The sequence below is a fragment of the Canis lupus genome, chromosome 19 (genome assembly GCF_003254725.2).
Source record: "Canis lupus dingo isolate Sandy chromosome 19, ASM325472v2, whole genome shotgun sequence".
Classification (NCBI taxonomy): Eukaryota; Metazoa; Chordata; class Mammalia; order Carnivora; family Canidae; genus Canis; species Canis lupus.
In genome coordinates this window covers 44202754-44228513 of record NC_064261.1, presented here as the reverse complement: position 1 = coordinate 44228513, position 25760 = coordinate 44202754, and the positions used below count along the sequence as shown (strand labels likewise).

The following is a 25760-nucleotide window of genomic DNA, read 5'->3' as shown; positions in this document are numbered from 1 at the left end:
GTCTAGCTCCCTGCCTGGCAGAGAGTCTGCTTCTCCCTCTCCTACTCTCCACTTCCCTTGCTTATGCTCTCTCTCAAATAAATAAAATGTTAAAAAAAATAAAAAAAATAAAGGTAGAACTTCAATCTTTTGAGCAAGGGTAATTCTATCTTCTATAGAACATTTGGTAATATGCAGAATCATTATTGGTTTTCACAACTGGGGAGGGAGGTGAGATTGGCATCTAGTAGAAAGAGGCTAGTGTGCATTGCGCATTGTGCAATGCACAGGATGGTCCCCCTTGACAAAGAATTATGTCCAAAATGTCAATAGGGTCAAAATTGAGAAACCTGCGTCATGGAGGATAGCAGGGAGTCAAACTGGCACCACCGCATAGGTGTCAAAAGTAGAAAACGAGAATATGAGACTTCAGATAATTTATCCCTTACAGCACAGCAGACAGCATGAGCATAAGCATTGTGACGCCGATCCCTATCCCTGGTCTCACAGGGTGATGTCATGGGCCTACATGGATGCTGAGCAAGTAGGAATTATGCCACAGCTGACAATCCCATGGCCTGGAGATCCGTACCTTCAGAGCAAAAGCCAATTTTGTACCAAACAACAAGGTTCTAAGTTCCATTGCCTTGTGGAGTAAACAATTACACAGTTAGGATCGTGTGCTTTCCTTGATTTAGTAGCCTCTGTAACTAGCTTTAGAAATCGTTCGGTATTAAGGGCACCTGGGTGGCTCAGTGGTTGAGTGTCTGCCTTTGGCTCAGGTCACAATCCCGGGGTCCTGGGATCCAGTCCCACATCAGGCTCCCTTTGCCTCTGTGTGTATGTGTGTGTCTTTCATGAATAAATAAATAAAAATCTTAAAAAAAAAGAGAGAGAGAGAGAAAGAAAGAAAGAAATTGTTTGGTATCAAAAGACAGAAAAGCCTTAAAGTTCAGCACACTCAGCAAGAAAGTTCAGGTACACTGAAGGTCCATCAGGGACCGCCTCTCCCAATACTCACAAATAAGACCCTGGAAATAAGCACAAGTCATGATAAAGACTTACTTATCTCTGTTGTTCATGAGGACTTTACCTAGAACCACCTCAGGAATCTTCCACACAAGGACTTAAATTTATAGAGAAAAAATATTCTGTTCATTTGTTTTTCTGCTACATAACCTATAATATCCCTGTGATTTCTTTTTCATATTCTCTTTGTCATCCCCTGAACACTCTGGGTGTGTTCAGGGCATTTAACATATTTGGATTCTTGTGTTGGGAACACTGGTCCATCAGGCATGCCCATGCCTCTCTCCTTTACCTCTCAGAGGTCTCTGCTTATAGACTACCTCTTCAGTTTAGCCCTTCCTGGCATCTAAAATCCAGTATATGAACATATTCCTGGCCCAAAGGGACTCCTTTATCCCTTTTCTCTGGTTACTTTTACTCCTTGGTACTTATCCTATATGTATTTTGCTTGTATGTTGTCTTGCTACAAGAAGGTAAGCTTCAAGACATCAGAGATTTTAGTTTCACTCATTGACAAGTCCTTGAGGCCTAGAACAATGCCTGGACATATGTATGGTAGCTATGCAACAAACATTCACTGAAAAGGTTCTTTATTTTGGCTGTCATTACTTTTAAAATAGTAACCAAAGTGATAACACAGAACTAAGAATGATTAAAGAATGATTATTTTTTGTTCTAAAATAAGGAACAATAATGATCTTATTGTATCCATCATTATTTTCTTCATCAATATTATCTGAAGTCATTTTGGTATTTATTAAAATTGTTCTTATAATGAACTTCCTAATGATTCTTTAGGAACCTTGTAAAGGTGTACATATTCTTTGTACTTTGGCAACATTTTAAAAAAATATTTTATTTATTTATTTGAGACAGTGCAGAGCAAGAGAGAGCACGTGCTCATACATGCATGCACACACAAATGGGTGGGGGGATGGTACAGAGGGAGAAGGAGAAGCAGGCTCCCCAGTGAGCAGAGAGCCTGATGCAGGGCTTAGTCCCAGGACCCTGGGATCATGACCTGAGCCCAAGGTAGACACTTAACTGACTCAGACACCCATTGCCCCATGGCAATATTTTTAATGAAAAAATTATGAATTTTAGTGAGTACACATGGGACATCTTCATCTTACCACTTTCTCAGGCCCTCTGCATCAGCATCTCATTTTCCTGCACAACTTTATTATCATTATTATTATTATTATTATTTGCATAGTTGCATACCTACCTTGAATTTTTTCTTACTATATACTTATGTATGTAAATTATTCTGCACGAATTTACTTTATGGTTTTGTTGTGGAATTGTAAAGATTCATTTAACTTACTACACTAAAATTGTTGCAAAACAGCATTAATATCAATTTTAACTAATATCAATTTTAACTCTCTTTTTTCTACAGATGATGCTACATCTATCTTTTGATATCTGCTGTATATCAACCCTAATGCGTTTCTAAAACCATTCATTTTTTTATTTTATTATATTATAAAATTAATGAACTGCTTTTATTTAGTTTGGTAGAAAAATTGCCCAATAGTGCAGCTTCCATATATTCCTCACACTTCCCCTGATAGTAACATCTTATGCAACAATACCAAAGCTACCAAAACCAGAAAAGTAGTTCTGATATAATACTATTAACTAAAGGTCTTAACCAAACTGCCAGCTTTTGTATAATGAATTTAGTACTTAAATCTTCTCAGTCTATGTACCCCGTGACAGAGCCTCAGGTTTTTTTCTTTTATTTTAATATTTGACCTTCCTTGATATACATATTTGTTGACTCTCTACATTATGAGCCATCGAATATATTTTGGTAAGAAAATAAAGCTAGACTTTATTGAGAATGATGGTTTTTATAGGAAAGTTGTTAAAGGATCCTTCACCTCAGTGACTTTACTCTGTCTCTGCTCATTTCTCCTTTATGTCTAACATTTTATTTTCCTAATGAATCATTGCTGATACTTTCTTTGACTCTCGCTTCAATTTATATTTTTTCCTTTAACAATTTTGGAAAGCAAACTTTAACATAAAGTAGTTATGTTGACTACTAAAGAAATGGGGTCCTTGTAAATCAGTTTACTTTTCTGGGGCTTTCTTTCATTAGACATTGAACTGTAAGATTCTTTAGATTCCTTTTTATCTCTAAAATACTGACTTTATAACTAGTTTCCTACCTAGTTTTATTTTTACATTCTTCCCTGACTCACTGTTTCAGTTTTGTAAGGCTAATTGCAGACCAGTAAGGGTAGTTACTATGGGTGTTTGCTTAGATATTTATGGAAGGATTTTTGTAAGGCAAATTTTTAAGGACTTAACTTCCTTTTTTCTCATTTACCTATTAGTCCCACATGTATTTTGCCTCTTATTTTCCCTCTGATTATTAATGTGGGTCTGAAACAAGTGTGCTTTGGTTTAATTTTAGGATGATGGGGTAAGTTCCAGGAGGATATCACACATTTTTTTGTCATGGTAATAATAAATACAATGAAGACTTACAGCCTCTGGCTTTTCAGCTCATCTTGGAATTTAATGATCAGTATCTTTCCCTAAAGCATGATGCCTAAGCAAAGTGTGACCTACTTTTTTTTAAGTTCCCTTAAAAAGTATCAATTGAAGTGGTGCAACAGTTTGAATGTTTAAATGACCAAATGCAAAACTATGGAACCTATTAGAAAACATAACTAATAAAAAAAGTCACTTTCTTTGAAGTTAAATTGCTCAAGCAATTTTAATGGAGTTGCCTTTTCATCTACTATGAAAGAGATTGAGTAATTTAGTGTTAATGCAGTAAGTTCCAAAATGTTTTATTTTTGTAAATTATAACTTATTTCATGGGCCTAAAAGGAATATTCAAGAATAGCTATATTATTTTGTGTTCAGAAGTTAAAGCAATTTTTGCTGTGTTCTCTCTTGCTAAGTAGGCAGAATTGGATAGTAAAGGGCATTAATGGAAATTACTTTCTCCTCATTCACAATGAGGATGCATATGTTGTATTATTTCATGAGATGGTTAGGTGCAGCCACAAGAGGAGACAGGGGAGAGGCTCTGGGAAACACAGTGGATGATATCCATGGGTCAGAGACAGAAAGCACAGCACAACACACAGGGTCACATAGGAATGACACAGGGTGGTGGTCAGGAGGTTGAAGACAGGAGTGATGGGGAAGGCATTAACGAACAACCTTTATTGGCATTCTGGTGGAAAGACAAAACAAGCAAGATAAACACTTTAGAAGTGGCTAGTGTGAATAATTCCATTGGACTTTAAATGATAAGGGTGATAGTTGCTTGGGACCTGGCCCTGGGTTTTAAGGCAGAGGAATTTTGCCACCTGGCCTGAAGACCAGAGAGAGGAGGTATGGTTCTGGATTGTTTAGTTTTTGTTTTCTTGTGTGTTTGTTTGTTTCATTTTCTTTTATTTTTTTATTTTTTTAAGATTTCATTTATTTATTCATAGAGACACAGAGACAGAGAGAGAGGCAGAGACACAGGCAGAGGGAGAAGCAGGCTCCATGCAGGGAGCCTGATGTGGGACTCAATCCAGGGTCTCCAGGATCAAGCCCTGGGCTGCAGGTGGCGCTAAACCACTGCACCACCGGGGCTGCCCTCATTTTCTTTTATCAAAGTATAGTTAATGCACAATATTATATTAATTTCAGGTGTACAATGTAGTGATTGGGAAACTCTGTGTATTGTGCTATCATCTGTTAACATCTAACCCTATTACATTATCATCTAATGTATTCCCTATTTTGTACCTTTCATCCCTGTTCTTTTCATGCCATAACTGGAAGCCTGTATCTCTCAGTCCCCTGCACCCATTTTGCCCATCCCCCACCTACCTCCTCTTTGGCAATCACCATTTTTTTCCTCTGTATTATGGATCTGTTTCTGCTTTTGTTTGTCTCCTTCTTTCTTCATTTGTTTATTTTATTTTTTTTAGATTCCACATATAAGTGAAATCACATGAGATTTGTTTTTCCTGTGACTTATATCACTTAGCATATCATCTAGGCCTATTCCTGTTGCAATGATAAGATCTCATTCTGTTCTGTGACTGAGTAATAACTGTGTATGTGTGCGCATCTCATCTTTTTTATCCATTCATCTATTGATGTACACTTGAGTTGCTTCCATATCTTTGCTATTGTAAATAATGCTGCAGTAAACATGGGGGTGTATATATCTTTTTGAATTAGTGTTTTTGTCTTCTTTAGATAGACACCACATTGTAGAATTACTGGATCATATGGTATTTCTATGTTTAATTTTTTGAGAAACCTATGTACTGCTTTTTTAAAAAAATATATTTATTTATTTGAGAGAAAGAGAGGAGAGTCTGCAAATAAGAGAAGAGGGAGAAGGAGAGGGACAGGGAGAGAAATTCAAGCAGACTCCCTATGGAGTGAAGAGCCCAATAGGGGGCTCAATCTCACAACTCTGAGATCATGACCTGAATGGAAACCAAGAGGGGACACTGAACCAACTGAGCCACCTAGGTGCCCCTCCAAACTTTTTTTTTTTTTTTAATAGTGGCTGCACCAGTTTGCATTCCCACCAACAGAACATCAAGTTTCCATTTTCTCCAACACTTATTCCTTCTTGTCTCTTTTGATTCCAGCCAGTCTGACGGGTATGAGATGATATTTCATTGTGGTTTTGATTTACATTTCCCTGGTGCTTAGTGATATTGAACATCTTTTTTATGTGTCTGTTAACCATCTGTATGTCTTCTTTGGAAAAATGTCTACTCAGGTCCTCTGTCCATTTTTAGTTAGATTATTTGGGGTTTCTTTGGTGTTGAGTTGTAAAAGTTCTTTTCATACTTTGAATATTAATCTCCTATCAGATATGTTATTTGTGGATATCTTCTCTCATTCAGTAAGTTGCTGTTTTGTTTTGTTGATGGTTTCCTTTGCTGTGTAAATCTTTTTATTTTGAGGTAGTTTTGCTTTTGATTATTTTGCCTGAGGAAGCAAATCTAGAAAAATATTGCAAAGGCCAGTGTCAAAAAAATTACTGACTTTGTTTTCTTCTAGGAGGTTTATGGTTTTGTGTCTCATGTTTCGGTCTTTAATCCATTTTGAATTTATTTTTATGTATGGTATAAGAAAATGGTCCAGTTTAATTATTGTGCATGTAGTTGTCCAATTTACCCCCCGTTATGTGTTCTTGCCTGCTTAGATGTAGATTGACCACATAAGTATGGTTTTATTTCTGGGCTCTCTGTTCTGTCCCATTGGTTTTTGTGCCATTGGTCTGTTTTTGTGCCAGTATGTTGGCATTTGAATATTATAACTTTATAGTATATCTTGAAAACTGGGATTATGGTACCTACAGCTTTGTTTCCTTTCTCAAGATTGCTTTATTTGTGGTCTTTGGTGGTTCCATACAAATTTTAGTATTAGTTCAGTGAAAAATGTTGTTGGTATTTTGATAAGGAGTGCATTGAATCTGTAGATTGCTTTGCGAAATATGGACATTTTAACAGTATCAGTTCTTCTGAGTGGTTTGGTTAGTTCTCAAAATAAAGATATATTCCTGGCTGGGCCCTTTTCTCTAAGAATTGGCTATCTCAAAGAGAAGCGAAATCAGAATTTACAAAAAATAAAAACATTTAAAATTCTTTATAATAAAACTCTGATATTATTTAAAATTAGTAGTAGACTATTATAAAAATGAGCTATATACTCGTTGCAGGTCTGTAAGAGTATACTTAAATTGGAAGCATCTCTGCCCTCTGTAGTGTGTACTTTCCAGAGTTTCATCTGAAAAGAATGAATGTGAAGTATCTTTCTTCTGCTCAGAGCATTCAGCAAAATAATTTCCAATGATGATGGTGTAATGAGGTTCTTCAGAGAAACAGAACCAATAGGATGTATGCATAAAGAGAGAGAGAGAGAGAGAGAGAGAGAGAGAGAGAGAGAGAGAAACATAAAGAATAGGCTTGCACAATTATGGAAGATGTCAAGTCAAAAATCTATAGGGTAACCTGACATGGTTGACCCAGGGAAAATTGATTTTGTACCTCAAGTCTGAAGACAGTATAGAAACTCAATTTCCTCTTCCTTAGGAGACTTCAGTCTGTTTTCTCTTAATGCTTTCATCTGACTGGATGAGACTAACCCACATTACGGAGGGTAATTTACTCCAAATGTATGGATTTAAATGTTAATATCACCTAAAAAATATCTTCCCAGCAATATCCAGACTTATGTTTAATCAGATCTCTATATACTTTGATCTAGCCAAATTGACTCATAGAGTTAACTATCACACATAGCCAGGTGAACAAAATGTTTCAAGATGTGGTAATATAAATCAATAAATAATTCCCATAGAGCAATAGCTTGGAACCCAAAAGTGATGATTATTTGTAGTCATATTTGCACACTAATTTGTTTGTTCATCTGTTTTTTATTTATTAAAGACTACCAATTTATGACTTCTATGATTTTTCTTGGGAGATAATTCTCCATGAATCACTCACATTTCTGCATGTCTTAGAGTGAGGCAATTTTTGCCTTTTATACTGAAGTCAATCAAAACATTTATAGAAAAAAGCCTTGGAAAAAGAGGTAGTTTATCCCTACAGTGTAAAAGGAAGCTTTGTTTATTGCCCTTTATAAAAGATTTGGGTTTCCTAACTCTAGGTTTATTTTTTGTAATATAACTCACTGATTGTGAATATATCTGTAAGGGCCCAACCCAGTCATCCCCATGAGACTTTGGAGTCAAAGGAACTGATATCATTCTGCTGATGACCATACTGCTTACTATGTAATAAAGTTCTTTATATTTGACTTACAAGCCTTGTGTCTTTGGCCATCATCCATGAAACAGTAATGGGCTAATTTGTTAGCTTGAAAGTAGGGTAAAAACTCCGTTCTTTCCCTTTTTTTTTGGAAATTTTCCTTTGAATTATCATTTTAGATTAGTTTATTGGTAACTGTGATGCTTACTGTGGCACTCTCTTTACTCCTATCTATGCTCATCACTATTTCAAAGATGAAATATTCGAATGTAATAGAGACAGTCCGTATCACCCTCTTCCCAAATTGAAACTAACAATATGATTTTGATGATAAAAGGAAGATACTATGCTTTAATATATTCTGTTCATCTTAAAACCCTAAATGCACTCCACACATCTCTGAATACAACAGCAAAGTATTTTTTTCTGATTAAAAATAGCTGTGTATTTACCCTCTTGGACCTGTTAATTGATCTGAAGAAGGACTTGGAATGTAAATGAGGATGTGAACATCAGCCTCAGCTGGCCATGGGGGACAGATAATATAGAAAACTTCAGTCTGGCCAAAGATTCCTATAACCTCAGGAGATAGGAAATTTAGCAGGCAAACGTAACTGCCACACTATTAATTAAATCAACTTCATTCACTCATGTCAGATACATATAAGCTGTGATGCCTCAGGCCACATTGAAATACACAGAGAGGATTTGGATGAATTGAACTACATGAATATGAGGCAGGAGAGTTGTCCAAGCACTGACTCTGAATTGTCCAAGTACTGATTATGAGGCAAGGTAAAGCACCTCTGGCCCTAAGCATGTCTACATGGCATACTCACATCCAGTTTTTTAAGGCATGTGATCATCCTCTGCACTCATGGAAACACTTTTGCAATACTTCATTCCAACTCAGAAAAATAATGTTCACATTAAGGATAGAAAATCCTTAAGGATACAATGGGAAAATATAAGCATTGTATTTTTATGATGCCAATCATGTTGTATAATTTCTAATTAATCCCTCATTATGTTGATCAGATTCTCTTGTGAAGAATCAAGGCTTATGAATTACTCTGGAGATCCAGTCTATGCACCTTAACAAAACTAAAGCCACTGTCACATTCTTTTCCTTTAAAAAAAAAGAAATCTGGGACCCATTTTTAGAAGTAAATAATTTTAGTTTAAATATATAAAACTTCAATCTTCTTCTGTTTCATAAAATATGTAATAATACAAATCAGACCTGTAATGATATCTTAGAAGTATGTTTTTCTTCACTCTTTTTTAAATGCTTATTTTATCTAGTTCTAGGTATTAAATTAATTTAAATAGCTTTTCTAATTACATATTTCTTTTAATTCTACATAATTATTCTCCTTAATTTACATAAGTTGTATTATCTCTTATCCATCCTCATTTCCTAAATGGTAGATATCACCTATAAGAAATTGTTGTCTTCAAGAATTTTTCACTTAAGTGAAAAGTATAGCTTTTGATGATGTGTGTGTGTGTGTGTGTTTTAGCATGCTACTCATAATTTTGTCCATTTATAAAAGTTATTCTTAAAGTACTAGAATAGTATTTAAAGAGGAAAAGTGATGGGAAGTTTAACAATTTGAGACAAAACAATATGTTAATCTTAAGCATTCACAGAGTACATTAAAATTCTGTTTTTAATCTGAAGTATATATGTCTCAACTCTTCACTTAGAATGAGTGTTATGAAAAAAAAAGAATGAGTGTTATATATTATTATGATATGTTAGTTTAAAAAACTATAAGAAAACATTATCTACTGGATCTTTCTGTCTTGTTATCTTGTCTTTTTTTTTTTTTTTGAAGGAGCACAAACGTTGAGAATCCTTCCTTAATGATAAATGAAAACCAATATTTTGTTAAATTTAAGGGTCATTTTGCCAGATTGAAAAAAAACACATTTGTAATCTTTGTTATTAGTTTAATAATAATAATAATAAAAATAATATAGTCATGAATGTTGGCTTTGAAATGTAGAATACTTGAACTCTCCAAAGATCTCAAAACAATCTACTCTAGAAGTTTTATCAACTTTATCAAACACTTTTCTTATATTTGAATAGTCATGTGTTTTTATCTTAAGTTGGTGATTCATATCTCTGTACTCATCTATGTTTGTTTGAGATTTGAATGACATGAACTTTCCTATGTCCTGATCCCCAGTTGAAGAATTTTTGTCATAGAGTCCTTGGTAGTCCATCTCAGGCAGGCTCTAAGCAAACTTTCTTCAATAAAAAATCAAATGCACATAAAACCAATTTCCTGTGTTTTAGTGTTCCATCAGCCATAGACTAAGGAAGATACCATATGATAGGAAGTCAGAATATTTTCCTTATCAATGTATATTTGTTGAAAAAGTGATTCACTGATTGTTTAGGCTTTGCCCTACAAGACAGGAAATCCCTCCATTCCTTGTTAAAGATAGCCTAAAAAGGATTTGCACATAGACTATTTTATGAGTTTCTTTATTTTAAAATGTTTTATTTAGCCCCGTTTTTCCCTCAAGAGAAAATAAAATAAAACAAACACACACAAACAGCTTTTAAAAATTAGGCTAATGGTGCCTGGTGGCTCACTAGTTAGGCACCTGACTCTTGATTTTGGCTCAGGTTATGATTACAGGGTGGTGAGATCAAGCCCTGTGTTGGGCTCAGCATCAGCAAGGAGTCTGCTTAAGATTTTCTCTTTTTCCCTTTGCCCCTCCCCTCCCACTTGTGTGTGTGCTCACTCTCTCTCTCTCTCAAATAAATAATCTTTAAAAAACACTAAGCTAATTATTTCATTGCTATCTTAACAAACTAGATAGGAAGCTAAAGGGAAAATTATGATGATGATGTTATTAGTAATAATACAACAATATTTATATAACATTTACCATGTGCCAACCATTATTTTAAGTATTTTACATATGTTCATTTAATCCTAAAACAATCCTATGATTTAAACACTGTCATTACACCCATTTTAAAGATTAGGAAATTGAAGCATAGAAAGGTTAAGTAAAAAAAAAAAAAAAAAAAAAGTTAAGTAATTCACTCAGAGATATGATGAGTGGCAAACCCTAGGCCTTGTAATTTGAGAACTTGTGATCCTAATCACTCCTTTATGCCGGTCAAGCATTTCATTTTCTGAAGAAAGTCTAACAATACAATTAGGGACAGAATCTTCCCAATTTTGTAATTCAAGTCCATTTCACTCTTACTATTTATTCACAATTAACTCTGCATATACTATTTCCAAGTAAAGTTGGCCACTAATCAAAATACAAGGAAACATTATTAAATAATCATTTTAAGAGCAAAACATGAGGAATATTTCTATCAAGTAACAATCATAAGGAAAAGAGCCAAGACATGTATAAAATATTTTTTTATCCTGATAAAATAGTAAAAATTAACATAGTATTGAGAATTTACAATATTGCAGGCACTATGCTGAGTGCTTTACATGCAGTAGTTATGTTACCCCTTGTTGCTATCGCCCTGTGGTGTAAGTGCTATGATTATCTTTAGTTGATGAGTGGAGAAATTAAAGATCAAAGTGACTGAGTTGCTTACCCAAGTGTCAGAAGCAAAATTCCCATCCATATAGTTTGCAACTGCTACAGATGAAAAATAAATAAAAAGTGTCAAGTTAGATGTCAAAAGGAAAATTTATAAAAATAAGAGGGCTATTAAAGATGGAAGTGTCCATGCTGGAGTAGATTTCAAATGTAATACAGTTTTTGAAAACCAACTAACAAGATAAAAATCAACCGCAGACTATTAATAAATATAAAGGAAAAGAGTAAACAGCTATTATTTTTCCATTATGCCAGAGCAGGAAAGTGCTCAGTAAAATTAAGTGTCAATAAAGTAAAGACAAAATTAAACTTTTTTTTCTAAGCAGAGACACAATTAACCTGTGAAAATGACTCATACTGGATGGTAATGAAGCAAATAGCTTAGTGAAATTGAGAACATATCTGATTCACTATAATGGGATTTTCAGTTAGATCAAATCACACTTTGTATTAGTCATCGTGAGTCAGGGTACATGCTGATGAGCACTAAGGGTCTCAAAAGAAAAATTTATTTTTCTCCAAGGCCAGAAGGCTCATGATTAAAAACCAGGATATAGTAAATATTTATTACATGTGCATAGAAGGGAATGTCAAAAGATATGCCAGTAGTGTGTGAACCAATAGTTCTGTCTCTAGTGTATTCCTGCCTATTGCTTCATCCAGTAAATTCAGTGCTCAACCTCATACTCAAGAGGAAAAGAGACAAAGACTTCCTTGGTTTTGAAAGAAGAAAAGGAATTCACGGTAATTTCTCATGCAGCACAGAGATGGAACTACCTTTATGATGTTGTGGACAGTTTGGAAAGTTGTTCATAAAATGGCAAAAAGCAAGGGCAGGATTCACTCCAGGAATAGTACAGTTTTAAAGATATCTACACTGGGGATCATGTGACTTGGATTTTTGTTCCAATTCTGTCACTTGTGTGATAATAGATGATAAACCTTCATTTTAAAGTGTTGGCATTTTCCTTTCTGTGAGGGGTTTGAATTAGTTGAACTTATAAGATTATATATTTATAATATTTCTTTGAATTACCATTGCCTGTATCTTACAGAAATCTGTACTAATGTCCTTTTTAAAATAAGTCTAGAGGGCAGCCTCTGTGGCCCAGCTGTTTAGTGCCACCCCCCACCCAGGGCGTGATCCTGGAGACTGGGGATTGAGTCCCACGTCGGGCTCCCTGCATGGAGCCTGCTTCTCCCTCTGCCTGTGTCTCTGCCTCTCTCTATCTGTGTGTGTGTGTGTGTGTGTGTGTGTGTGTGTCATGAATAAATAAGTAGTTTTTTTTAAATAAATAGAATAAAATAAGTCTAGAATATAGAGAAATATTTCAGTGTTTGAGATTCACTCTTTGTGCAGTTCCATGATGAGGTCCTGTTCGGGACTTTCAAAGGTGTGCCTCTTGTTCATCGCTTAGCAAGAGGATTCCTATTATTTTGATTACTCAGATTACATATTGTGAGTTTCACTATGCTTACTTTTTGAACGTAGTACTTGTTCATACTACTCAATTTTTTTTTTTTTTACTAAACAGTCAGTAACTATATTTATGTTCTCAGAACTTTCTCCCTTTGATATGTCACCTCTTATATTTTCCTGTTTTCCTGCAAATCACTGTTTCAATTAAGATATATTGAGACAGGGCCTGCCACTCACATAAAAAGGCATTCAAAATAAAATATGCTATGGAATGATATTTTCCAAAATCATACTATAAAGAATCCATGAATCAGAATCCATTCATTTTTTTTTTTTTAGAATCCATTCATTTTTGAATTAAATATTTTATTAACTAGAACATAAGCAGTGGGCACTATTATAAAATGTGTTGCTCTCTTGTTTTTTTTCTTTTTACAGATCTGGATAATGTGGAAGGCATTGCTGTGGACTGGATTGGAAATAACCTTTACTGGACAAACGATGGCCATAGGAAGACGATTAACGTGGCCCGGCTAGAAAAAGCGTCTCAGAGTCGGAAGACTCTTCTAGAAGGAGAAATGTCCCATCCCAGAGGGATTGTGGTGGATCCTGTTAATGGGTATGTAATAATATTTGATCAGCTTGATAGGAGGAAAATTTTTTTATGTATTTAGTAGTAGCAAGTTTGAATTAAATTCACACATGAATGGCCAGAATGGGAAAAGTTACATTTTGAATTGCTAAATTAATGTGTCAAAATACAGTTAACTGAAATAAACAGATTATTTGTATAAAGGATATATTTACTTGATTTACTCTGACAAGGATTATAATTCTCCATTTTAGACGGCTTGACACTAAGATAAATAATCAATTGAGAGAATCAATCAATTTAATTTTTAAAGGGTATTAAAATTTAACATATTCAGAAAAAAAGCAAAGTTTTTTTTTTTTTGTTTGTTTGTTCGTTTTTTTGTTTTGTTTTTGGTTTTTTGGTACATTTACCGTGGGCCAGGCATTTTGATAAATGGGCTGACTATGCTCCTATTCTGTAATCATCAAATAATCTTTTAACTAATTGCTATTCTCATCTTTGTTTTACAAAGAAGAAACTGGTAACTGATTTGCAAATGACCATTAAATTATTAAGTGACTGAGTAGATGTTTAAATCCCAGCAGCCTGTCTCTAAAAATTTACTCAAAGCCGCTACATGTCGCCACATTTTACTAGCCAAGTTTAGTAATCACATAATTTTAGATATAATTATGGTTTTTATATAGTGAAATCATTTTGTACCGTGTGCTACTTGTTTTAGGATAGAATAGTTCGTGCAATTCTCAGCATTATATTTTTCTTTTATTTTTATTCAAAGCAATTACCTGAACACAAACAACACCATGCACATAGAAATATTGAAGAATATGAACATTCCTAACAGAATGTCAGAAATAAATGAATGGATTACATATTTTAAATGTATAGTTACTATATGTGATTTTCATCCCTCCCATCTTATATTTTACTGTTTCAAAATAGCGCCATAAAACAAGTATTCTTTATACCTTACTACACATATAGAGAAATACTCAATTGCATAGGATGTGTATACCTTCCTTATAAACTGAGATCACCAGATTATAGTTCCTAAAATTGTTTGTGTTGAGAATGGCTCCAAACAAATACAATTAACGTGCTTTTTCCTAGGCTGACATTTAGGCAGAGAGTGAACTCATTGTATGTGTTTTTATAAAACATAATTATAAAGCAATTTCACTGATTTTATGTGTGGATTCTATAATTATCTGTACTATTCCAGGACTTTCAAACCAAATCATCTACCTGACCTTTAAATCAAGGCAATCTTAATTTTAAGAGAAACTATTTATAACACACTGTCTAAATTTACTTGAAGCAAGATATCTTAAAACAGCATCTTCCTTCTCAGGAGTTCATTAGAGAAATATTTTGTGATATAGAGTTAAAGAGCATTTGTGGTGCCAAGACAGATGACACAAATATAGAGGTCGTAGAATCCTATGATTTAGATGGAAGTTTAGAGGTCACTAGTCCCACCTCTCTATTCAAATTCGGGAATCCCCTTCAATGCTTCTGTAATAGGCAGGATAGATATAATATCCATTCCAGTTAGATATAATATCTACATTGTTTATAGTTTATAGTATTTGGAGGCAATCTACATCATTTATAGTATTTGGGGAAAATTCTAATTGACTTTTTTTATTTTTCTTTTCATTAAGGCAATATCTTCATCTCTGTAATATCTACTAGCTACTATATTTGCCTCTGGTGCTACAAAAAATGACTCTTAGACCTTTTCCATTAGACATTTTCTATTTTCTATTATGCACCAACCTGAAAAACACATTATGTGTGTATGAGTATGAATGTGTATATCCATATATATATGTAGTTGTGCGCGCACACACACACACACACACATATTTTTTTTCTGAGCAATATACTATACCCAGAATTCTGTACTAGGTATACAATAGTTAACAAAACAAGCATAGCCTTAAACCTTGTGAAGCATCTCCTGTCATCTGCAAGGTGGGGGATAGATAGATAGGACAAGAATTAAGTATCAAATAAGCAACTAATGTAATTTCTACAGACCAGAGTTAAGGAGGAAAACAAACAGGATGACATGTTGGGAACTAACAGGTTGAATAATTTCAATAGGTTTGCTGAAAGGCCTAAGGACGCATTATTTATACCAAAACTTAACTATAGAAAAAGAATCAGCAATGGAGAGTGAAGGAAAGAGTATTGCAGATCAAGAAAATGGTACATTTGAAGATCTTAAGTTGGGTAAAAACTTGACTATCAGAAACACCGAGATGAGAGCAACAGAGAGGCAGAGGAGAAGTGATGCAGATGCAGTTAGAAAGGAAGCAGGGCCTTGTTCGCCAGGATGAGAGCTTTGTTCTCTGTCTTTGGCACAGGACAAAATAAGGAAGTAAGAATCAGATACATATTTAAACAAATCTAATCTGACTGTACTGTGGAGAGTGGATTGGAAGATAGAAGTAAAAGTAGAATCATGTGAAATTAATTGTCCAAATAATTGTTTGACCATAATATAATTTTTTAAAAAGAAGAAGAAATGTTAGCTAGGGAAAGTCCTTTTAAAATAGCACAATATAACTTTTCACAAAATATTAAAAATAAAACCTTCATTTATTTACAGTTTTTCCTATCATAGTACCTATTTGCAGCTGTACACAGAAGGAGAGAATTACAGGTTTTCTCCACTAAATAGCCAATTAACAAAAATTGCTTATTTCAGAAATATCCTTTATCCAAAGCTTCATAAACAATTACAGAATCAGAAAGAATTTGTTCATTTATTTCTTTATTAAAATGTATTATTGATTAAGTACCATACAGATCAATAGAAATCAGCAAAACAGTAATTGTCCTCAAGGAGTTTATAATCTTTTTTGTTTGTATGTTTTTTATTGGAGTCCAATTTGCCAACATATAGTATAACACCCAGTGCTCATCCTGTCTAGCGCCCCCCTCAGTGCCTGTCACCCAGTCACCCCATTCCCCCCACCCACCTCTCCTTCCACTACCCCTTGTTCGTTTCCCAGAGTTAGGAGTTTATAATCTAATGTTCTTGAGGATGTCTGGGTAGCTCAGTGGTTGAGCATGTGCCTTTGGCTCAGGGGGTGATCCCGGGGTCTAGGGATCGAGTCTCACATCTGGTTCCCCACAAGGAGCCTGCTTCTCCCTCTACTTATATCTCTGCCTTTCTCTCTGTGTGTCTCTTATGAATATAAAAATAAATAAAATCTTTAAAAAAATGAGCTGATGTGCTTGATATACACACGCACACACACACACACATTACCTATAAAAAATAGAATGAAATAATGCCCTTCAGAAAATCATTGAGGCTCTCAATTCAGACTTGAGTTTTAGAGGTTGAATAGGATTTCCAAATGAGTAGATTTAATCTCAGGGGCTTAGGATGTGGAGTCATAAGGTTAGTCACTGTACTCTGATGGGACATGTAAGTACTTGTTCAGAGGCAGGGAAGTTAATGGCAGTTTTGAGATGAGATGGGTTCATTAAGTCTAGAGCAGAGGGCATGTGACAGAACATGCATAGGAGATGAAATTAGACATATGCAGAAATCTTCATTGTTGGGATTAAAAGATATTTGTTTTTTTGTTTTGTTTTGTTTTGTTTTTTTCCCTGACAACAAGTAATTGGAAGGTCTTGAGAACAGTCACATTTTTCAATTCATGACTTAGAAAGACAAGTAATTGAAATGTGATAGTTCTATGTGGCCAACCTGTTAGAAGTTCCCATTGAAGAGGGATAAAAGACAGATTGTAGCATTTGTAATGGGAATAGACAAGTGAGGATTGAGGAAAGAGACACTGAAAATACAACTGGCAGGTGTCAACAGTGATAGAAATGGGGATAAAGCAGGAGGAGGAATTGGTTATGATGGCACTTGTTTCTCAAGCTGATAGCTGCAGATGAATTCCCTCCTTCCGATGATAATTTCACACTTCATAATTTATATCAGTAACTTAGACACCTGTGTCTCCAGTTCTGACTTCTCAAAATATTATCTGTTGTAAATATGCTCAATGCTGAATGTATATTTGCCTCCAAACATGGTCTGTGGTATCCCTATCTCAATAGTGCCATGCTTTCTAGTTAATAGTAGCTATTACATCGGCATTAAATTGAGGTGTTTTTGTGTTGTGTTTTGTTTTGTTTTGAGATTTTATTTATTTATTTAACCCAGAGAAAGAGAGAGAGACCACACCAGCAGGGGGAGCAGCAGGGAGAGGGAGAGGAAGTAGACTCCCCACCTGAGCAGGGAGCCAGACCTGAGGTTCGATCCCAGGACCCTGGGATCTTGACCTGAGCTGCTGGCAGATGCTTAACTGATTGAGCCACTCAGGTACCCCATAAATCAAGTTTTTTTTAACAGTAACATTATGTTACTTTCATGGCTTAAGGATTTAAGTATGTCTAGGATTGACTACTACATAATACAATTTAATTTGGGGATATGATCAATATCAACAAATGCAAGCTCAGTACTTATAGGGTACAAATATAAATAAGAAATAATCCCTGCCCTTAATTATATTAATTCTCAATTGAAACCATCTGACATTTAACACTATTAAATGTAATACAAGGCATACATGCTACAAATACTATAAAAAATCTTTTTAAATGTCCCTAGAACACAAAGGAAAGACTTTATTTTGACAGAAAGGGTAGAAATAGACTTCATCAAATAATTGTATTTGAATAGGACTTGAAAAATAGAGGTGCAAGTTTTCTTGCTGTATTCTGCAGAAGTCTCACTTAACCTAGTATTTATTTAATGGATACCTGAGTCCCACATATAAAAAGATTTATATTAGTGTCTGCTTGTTTTATAAGTTAAACATTAAAAAATTCTGTATTTAGGAATCATCATGTTTCATACTGATTATAAGGCTTCCACAATCTAACTCTGTAACCTAATGAAATTGGTAGATGATCACATACCTAGCCTCGAGACTGGCACCCTTGTTTAAATTGTTTTCTTATATTCTGTTTGGATAAAAATAATCATAGATAATGAATCAGATCACAAGCAATGATTTCTTTAAATAGCAAAACAATAAAAGTTAGGCTTAGGTTATCCAGAATTACCCCTCATGTATGTATGTCTGTACACATATGCAATTTGGGTTGGAGAAAAAAAAAAAAAAAAGAGTGTGACTGTGGTCAAAATAAAAGCTAGAGGGAAGATAATTGCAAATTTAACAAGTTGTAAATTAGCAACAACAATAAAACTGCATTGACTAAATGTATTTAAAATTTCATGAAAGTATTAATGGAGACAAAAAAAGTTGTATATTTCTCTTTTACATAGTTGATTTATACAGTTGAAGTCAATTAGTCATATGTAACTAACAGAGGACTAGAGCAAATGGAATGACCATCTCATTTATTCTTAATTTGTTCCAATAATAAGACCACTCAAAGAACATGTTGGATGCAAGATAAACATATATGCATGTTTATTTCTAGGATTACAATGTATTTTGACATAATAAAATTCACCCATCTCAATCTATTTCCTCAGATCTAAAAAGATATAGCAACATAATTTTAAACTGTTAAGGGCATTTTTAAAAAGCTTAACTAGCATAAAATAATCGATGGTGTGTCACATCCTCAGGTTTCCCAAATCTTCATTTCGATCGCAGTAGGATTTTTAGTCATGGATACAGATTTTTCCCAAATTACCTCAGGAATTATTTAGGGTCCACAAAATGGACCTAAATGGGTGGCAGATGATCAACTAAGGCCATTTCTAGGGTCAGCAGCTTAGAAAAGCTTTAGAGCTTTGGAAAGTTGTGTATGAGGTGACCGAATTAAAACCCACACTTTAATTAATAACTCCGGAACTTTCACATGACCCTAGAACAGCACATGTGGAGGGGTTTAACCTTATTCATGAGGGAATTGGAAAGTTAACTCACCCCCCCACCCCCTTACAGCTTAACACAAAAGACTTGTCTTTAAAAGGCAGAAGCTTTTGTTTGAGAAAGAAATTAAAACTCAAAATCTCAAGGTCAGTCAACCTGATGTTATTAAACTCATGTGCAGCTAAATCATCATCTGTGGGTTTTGAGGTTATAATAAGGAGCAATAAAGCATAGATAATTTGCAGGAGGAAGACAAATTAGACTTGGCCAAATAAACCCAGTGTGACCATACCCTTCAGTACAAAGACAATTCAATTGCCTGTCTTAAAAAAATAATAAATAATAATTCATCTAAGATTAAATAAAGCCTGGAGGAGGTCATTAACGGCACCACGAGTTCTCATGTCAGTCGATTGATCTGCTTTTCAATCACATAATTGATTTTATGTTTTCTAAAGTGGACAACATTTAAAAATAGTAATGCCTCGAAAATCACTTTCCAAACTCAGTATCAACACCAAAGAAAATAAATATCTGGCACTTAGTGTTAGGTTCAATAGTGTATGAGGACAGTAAGTGTGGTAATGGTGGCAGTGGGTTTTCTGTAAAGTGGCCGAGCAGACTGGCTTCACTGAACACATCTGTGCTTCCCTGAGGACTCCACAGATGCCCCCTCCCTTTGGTAGATGAAGATTTAGGTAGGAGGAGAAATCAGAATGTAATTAGATGTTATGGCAGTGCCCAATCTAAAGAAGCGTCCCTCTGTATGGGGGCTGGTTGAAATAACATGTGTGCACTCTTGTTTGTGACGTCCTAGTTGGATGTATTGGACAGACTGGGAGGAAGATGAAATAGATGACAGCGTGGGAAGGATCGAGAAGGCCTGGATGGATGGCTTCAATCGGCAGATTTTTGTGACTTCAAAGATGCTGTGGCCAAACGGTTTAACTCTGGACTTTCACACCAACACATTATACTGGTGTGACGCCTATTATGATCATATTGAAAAAGTGTTTTTGAATGGAACTCACAGGAAGGTAAAAGACAAATACTGCTGTTTTTTTTAACTCACAGGCTGCTTCTTCACAGAGCCTTGTTGTTGTGTTAAAAATACTTTCAAGTTTATTTTTACCCCTCTGAGGTGGCTGCCAGTAGTCTCTGTGGGGTGGCTGAAGGAGGCTGAGCATTAAGCAGTGCAGCTGGCGCTTGCCTCCGGGAGACCAGGACCAGCTCACTGTGGTATGCCAGGATTTGTGGGATTTTAAAAAGTAGCTCTCAGGATATCAGAGCTGTTTTAAAATGCAGTTTTCCTCCATTATTGATGAGTTTGCTATGACCAAGCAACCCAACTCTATTCCAGTATCTTTAATATTTGCAGGTGAAATTTAACCTACATAATATGAAAAAGTAATTATCCTGCATTTATTTGAATAAAGAGCTTCATGACATTGGAATTGAAACACAAAAATAAACTGAACTTCAGGTCTATTACTTTGAACAAATCTCAACTTCCTCTTGCCTCTTTTGGTAGGATCATTGCAAAATGATTTTGAAATTCTTGAGTAAAATTGAGGATGGAGTTGATTGTGTGCCAACAGAGGCAGTGTTGACAAAACATCGCCTCTACATTTCATCTTATAAAAACCCAAGTGGATATAACATTATGAACTGGCTTCAACACTTTTGTTAAATAATAGAAAGTGGAATGTTAGAAATTATTAAAATGCCTCTGTTGATACTATATGTCTTTCTTTTTGGAAAGGAAGACTGCATAGTTGGCCAAGCCTACTCATTATGAATTCTGTTTAAGAAATAAGCAGTACATTAATCAGTTAAGGCTACTTCAATCATTAGTTGACTCTAACTGTGCTTTTAGTATGTTCCCTCAAGTAGTAAAATTGATTGGCATTTAATCTAATGTCACATACTTAACAGGTGTCAAATAAATATATATGATTCCTTTAAAGATATTGATATGTACACCACATAGAAAATATTGTACTGGCTAGCATATTCAGCCTTCATGGAAGTGAGAAAGTAGAGGTAAGAAACTGTCTTAATTATTCAGTATATGAGTATGTGATATGAAGAATTCAGAAAAAGGAGCAAAAGTTGAATTTCTAACCCTATGTTATTTGGATAACTTCTTCATTTTTTTAATATTCAATGGAGTAAGTACAAAATGCTTTTTCATATTGTATATAATATCATTTTATAAATGGTGATGGTGAAAAAGTACTATTATTGAAGGTGTGATTCTTTATTCCTCTTCTACAATTGCTCCAGTTGAACAAAAACAAAATACAACAAAGAAAATCAGACTGAAATTAGCCAATGAGTCTTATTTACCTACTTACTACTAATAAATGTTTATATGTTCAAAATTAAAATCTTTACTTCCCTCCCTGCCATTCATCTCCTAGATTTCTTCCATTTGCATTGGCCAATTAAGTAGGAGAATCCCTTTCATTCCCAATGTGGTAAGACCATGATCTAGTCCTTGGCTGTTGCATAAGTAATATCACAATACACATAATGACACTAATTACTCAGATCAAATTCTATTCCAGGTTATGTTACTGGAATATCATAAAGAAAAGAAACAGGGGAGAATGTCAGACAAAGTCATTTTAATGTGTTCATTTCTTGACCATATGAGTAATGTCATATATGAGAGGCTTTAAATGGATGAAATATAAATAATATCCTTCAAATAACATATCCTAAAAACAGAAAAAAATATGCTCACATTGTGAAATCTGTTTTTCAAATGCACTGAGAGCAAACATGAGTTAAGATATTAGATCATTATCTGCTATACTTATTTTAATATCATTTTCTCTAAATATTTAGTTATGTTTTTAAAGATCAGTTCTGATTTTTCACAATGTGTTTATATTTTACAGATTGTTTACAGTGGGAAAGAGTTGAACCATCCTTTTGGACTGTCGCATCATGGGAATTATGTGTTCTGGACTGATTATATGAACGGTTCCATTTTTCAACTAGATTTGATAACGAACGAGGTGACATTACTGAGGCGTGAAAGACCACCCCTGTTTGGGCTTCAGATTTATGATCCACGAAAGCAACAAGGTATTAAAAACCATATAAAATTTATTCTGGGTTTTACCTACAGTAATACTTCACAATATTTGCAAAAGGTTTTATTTTGATGGTGTCACTGAAGCTTTATGTTAAAAAGGGTCTAGTCACTCCCAAGTCAATCAAATCTTAGACTTTATTACCATAAACATCTATTATTTATTGTTCAAAATAGCTTGAGCAAGTAACTGGGAATTCTATTTTAGTGAAGTTCAAGATTTTTTCCAAATGCTTCCTTTTTCAAGTCATCTTCTTATTATTTAGAGGAAAAAGATTGAAAAAGACTGTTAAAGCTAAAAAAAAAAAAAAAATCCACTTCATGTTCTAAGGTTAAGTATTGTGAGCAATGAGAACAACTTTTCATGGGAAAGGAGTATTATGTAAAACTATTTTAAAACAAGTCATACAATGAAAAGAGTATTGCAAAAAAAGTATTTTAGTATATTTATCTGATTAGTTTCATGTCAATTTAAGGAATGTTTAATTATATTAGTTGTTATGAAAGGGAAATAACCTACCATGATATTCATGCCTTATAAAAGTCAGGTAATGTCATTGTATGTTTTATCTACATGAGTTTTTAATACTTATCAGGCCATCTACAAATTGCATGACTCAGAATTTAGGCATTAAACAAAGAAAACAGCTTAGTAAATTATGTGATAGATTTTTGTTATGAATCAAAATAGTCATTGTTTCTTTCATTTATGGTGATATTCTTGTGAAAATTTAATGAGTATACATTTCAATAAATTTAGAATGAAAAAATAATATCCTGAGTTTTTAAATGTGTATATTGTCAATAGAAAATTATCTAGCAGCAAGAGATTTTTTTAAAAGATATTTTGGCTAAATCAGAGATTTTAAAAGCAAATTATTGAAGTGCTTCATGTTCCCCCCGCCCCCCCACCTACGGTATTAAAATTGCCTCATTGGGATACAAGTGCAATTTTATAAAATAATAGAAGTATAAAGTGTGAGAAGTTTCAATAGCTAAGAAAAGATAAAATCTTTAAAAAGAATAAAAGTGAATTTATTCGAGGTGGTATAAGCTATATTTGTGGACCAGCAATGAAGAAGAATGACAATTGTCTAGATAGGTAAAATGGTAATATGTTGTTACATTCATGTCAATCCTACTCCTTACCCCCTTCCTTCCCAAACATTATTGAGTGTCTACACTGAACTGGGGGCAAGACCTTGAAAAGGCATAACCCTTTTCATCTCCTGGAGGATCTTCTTTGCCTGATTGTTGTTCTAATATCGCAAACATTAATATCCTGGATTTTATTAAAGTAATCAGTATACAATTCCATTTCCCATTTCCATTCTCATAAAAATTGTTAATCTTGAATGCCATTGCTGAACTCCCTCTAGTCAAATTCCATGATGTTTTCAAATCTTCATTTTCTTCAAACTTCTAGTTGCTTTAGAAAGTTGGTGAATTAAATGCAACATGTGAGATAATACCTGTCTTACTGTAAAATGGTTTTGGGCTTAAACTCAGATTCGAACACTTTTTGTTCTGAAAACTTAAGACATATCGTGAAAGGTCAACAAAGATAAGAAATGCTTTCAGGGCACCTAGGTAGCTCAGTGGTTGAGCATCTGCCTTTGGCTCATGTCATGATCCCAGGGTCCTGGGATTGAGTTCCCTGCAGAGAGCCTGCTTCTCCTCTGCCTATGTCTCTGCCTCTCTGTGTCTCTCATGAATAAATAAATAAAATCCTGAAAAAAAAAATAAATGCTTTCTTCATAAAAATCCTATAAGGATTAAATCACTGGATTACTAATTGTAATTAGAAAATGTGTGCCTCCCACATATTTTATATTAATTTTCCTTTATCACTTCTCTATAAAGAGGCATATTGTTAAAGTTTCCTTTCATATAAACATGTTAAGTAAATATTCAAAGGAATAATGTGTCACAATCACATACAAGGGAGCACATGCCTCTGGTAGGACTATGTGGAACGTACTCCCTGTGTTTCATGAGGAAATCTGCTCAGTGTTCTAGACAGTGCCATTGACATATAATTGTTCAATGCTATCTCTTGGATGGAAAATACTTTTTTTTTAAAGTACTTTTTAAAAATGTTCAATTAAAGGCACATTAAAATGAAAGCTTAGCCCTAATTACTAAACTTTTTATGTAACTTTTATCGTAGAAACCATTATGTTTTGTGTTACTGAAAGAATGCGTTTGGGCAAGTTGATGGATTATTTTTCATAAACTTAGGTGAAATAATCAATTAGTTTGAGTTTCCTACCCAGTCTTCTTGTAGCTAAGGATTGAATACTACTTAAGTGGATCTTTTGAATCAATTATATAGTATGGAGAGATGTCTGGCCAACATATTTTTCATTTACTCAATAGATATTGAAATGGATAACCTACTTAGGATCTAAATATTTAATTTTTTACTAAATTAACCAGAATGGGTAGATTATGCACACAGATATTCAAATACAGACATGTTATCTTACTATATTATAATGTTCTCTTAGTGAAAATCATGAGAGAGTGATATTTCTTTTTTGCATCTTGTGAACACAAGATATTAATAAAAATTTAGAAACAAATAGTGGCACACAAAATTTGGTTATATAGTATTTTGTTATATTATTTTTATAGGAATAAAATAGTTGCAATTGAATAGAAAACCAGCTTCCTACATAGTTACAGATCACAATTTCTTCATTGAATGTGATAAACTAGTCTCATATGGCCTTGTATTTTCTGTCTCTGAGGTACTATGGTTTATATGACTACATACCTTATGTAAACTTACATGAGTATTTATACATGTATCTATGAATATATATATATGTATATACAGATATATACATAGATGCTAGATAATATCACACACACACACACACACACAAACACATACACACACACCCTACCCCACAGTAATACCAGGGAAAAAATCCAGGAATGTTATTAATGTAACATTCATATTCATATTAATGTAACATCTAAACTCTTTTAGACTCGGTGTCAGAAAATTAGTCAGCTAATTTGACCTCTCCAGATCAGAAGAGACTCTTATCAAATTATTTGTTAATATAGCAGCTAATTTCAGGAAGGTAGATATATAACCATACTAAAGAGAAAACTACCCCTAGGAATGAATTCCTAAATAATTCCAAAACATTTTTTCTCATATGCTACTGTCGTTTCTTCTGATTTAATTAAACTTTGTGGGTTTTTTTTTTCATTTACATTAGATATCTAGAAACATTGTTAAAATCCTCTCCTGAAATTTCTCATATAAAGTACAGCAATTGTATAAAACTAACATACTTTCTCCTGTTTATTCTCTAGGTTCAGAGGCACACTTTAATTTTTCCCACATGTTTTAGAGAATGGAATCATCAAAACT

The 25760-nt window shown here is 34.1% G+C and overlaps 1 protein-coding gene across 1 annotated transcript in view; it reads left to right on the top strand.

The window, feature by feature from the left end:
- The window catches only part of LRP1B (LDL receptor related protein 1B), a 1837374-nt gene that overhangs the window by 1099247 nt on the left and 712367 nt on the right, over window positions 1-25760 (top strand). The window contains exons 12-14 of the mRNA XM_049097407.1: window positions 13225-13405; window positions 20084-20303; window positions 22173-22362. Coding sequence (XP_048953364.1) covers window positions 13225-13405; window positions 20084-20303; window positions 22173-22362 — 591 coding nt within the window. The remainder of the gene's footprint in view (window positions 1-13224; window positions 13406-20083; window positions 20304-22172; window positions 22363-25760) is intronic.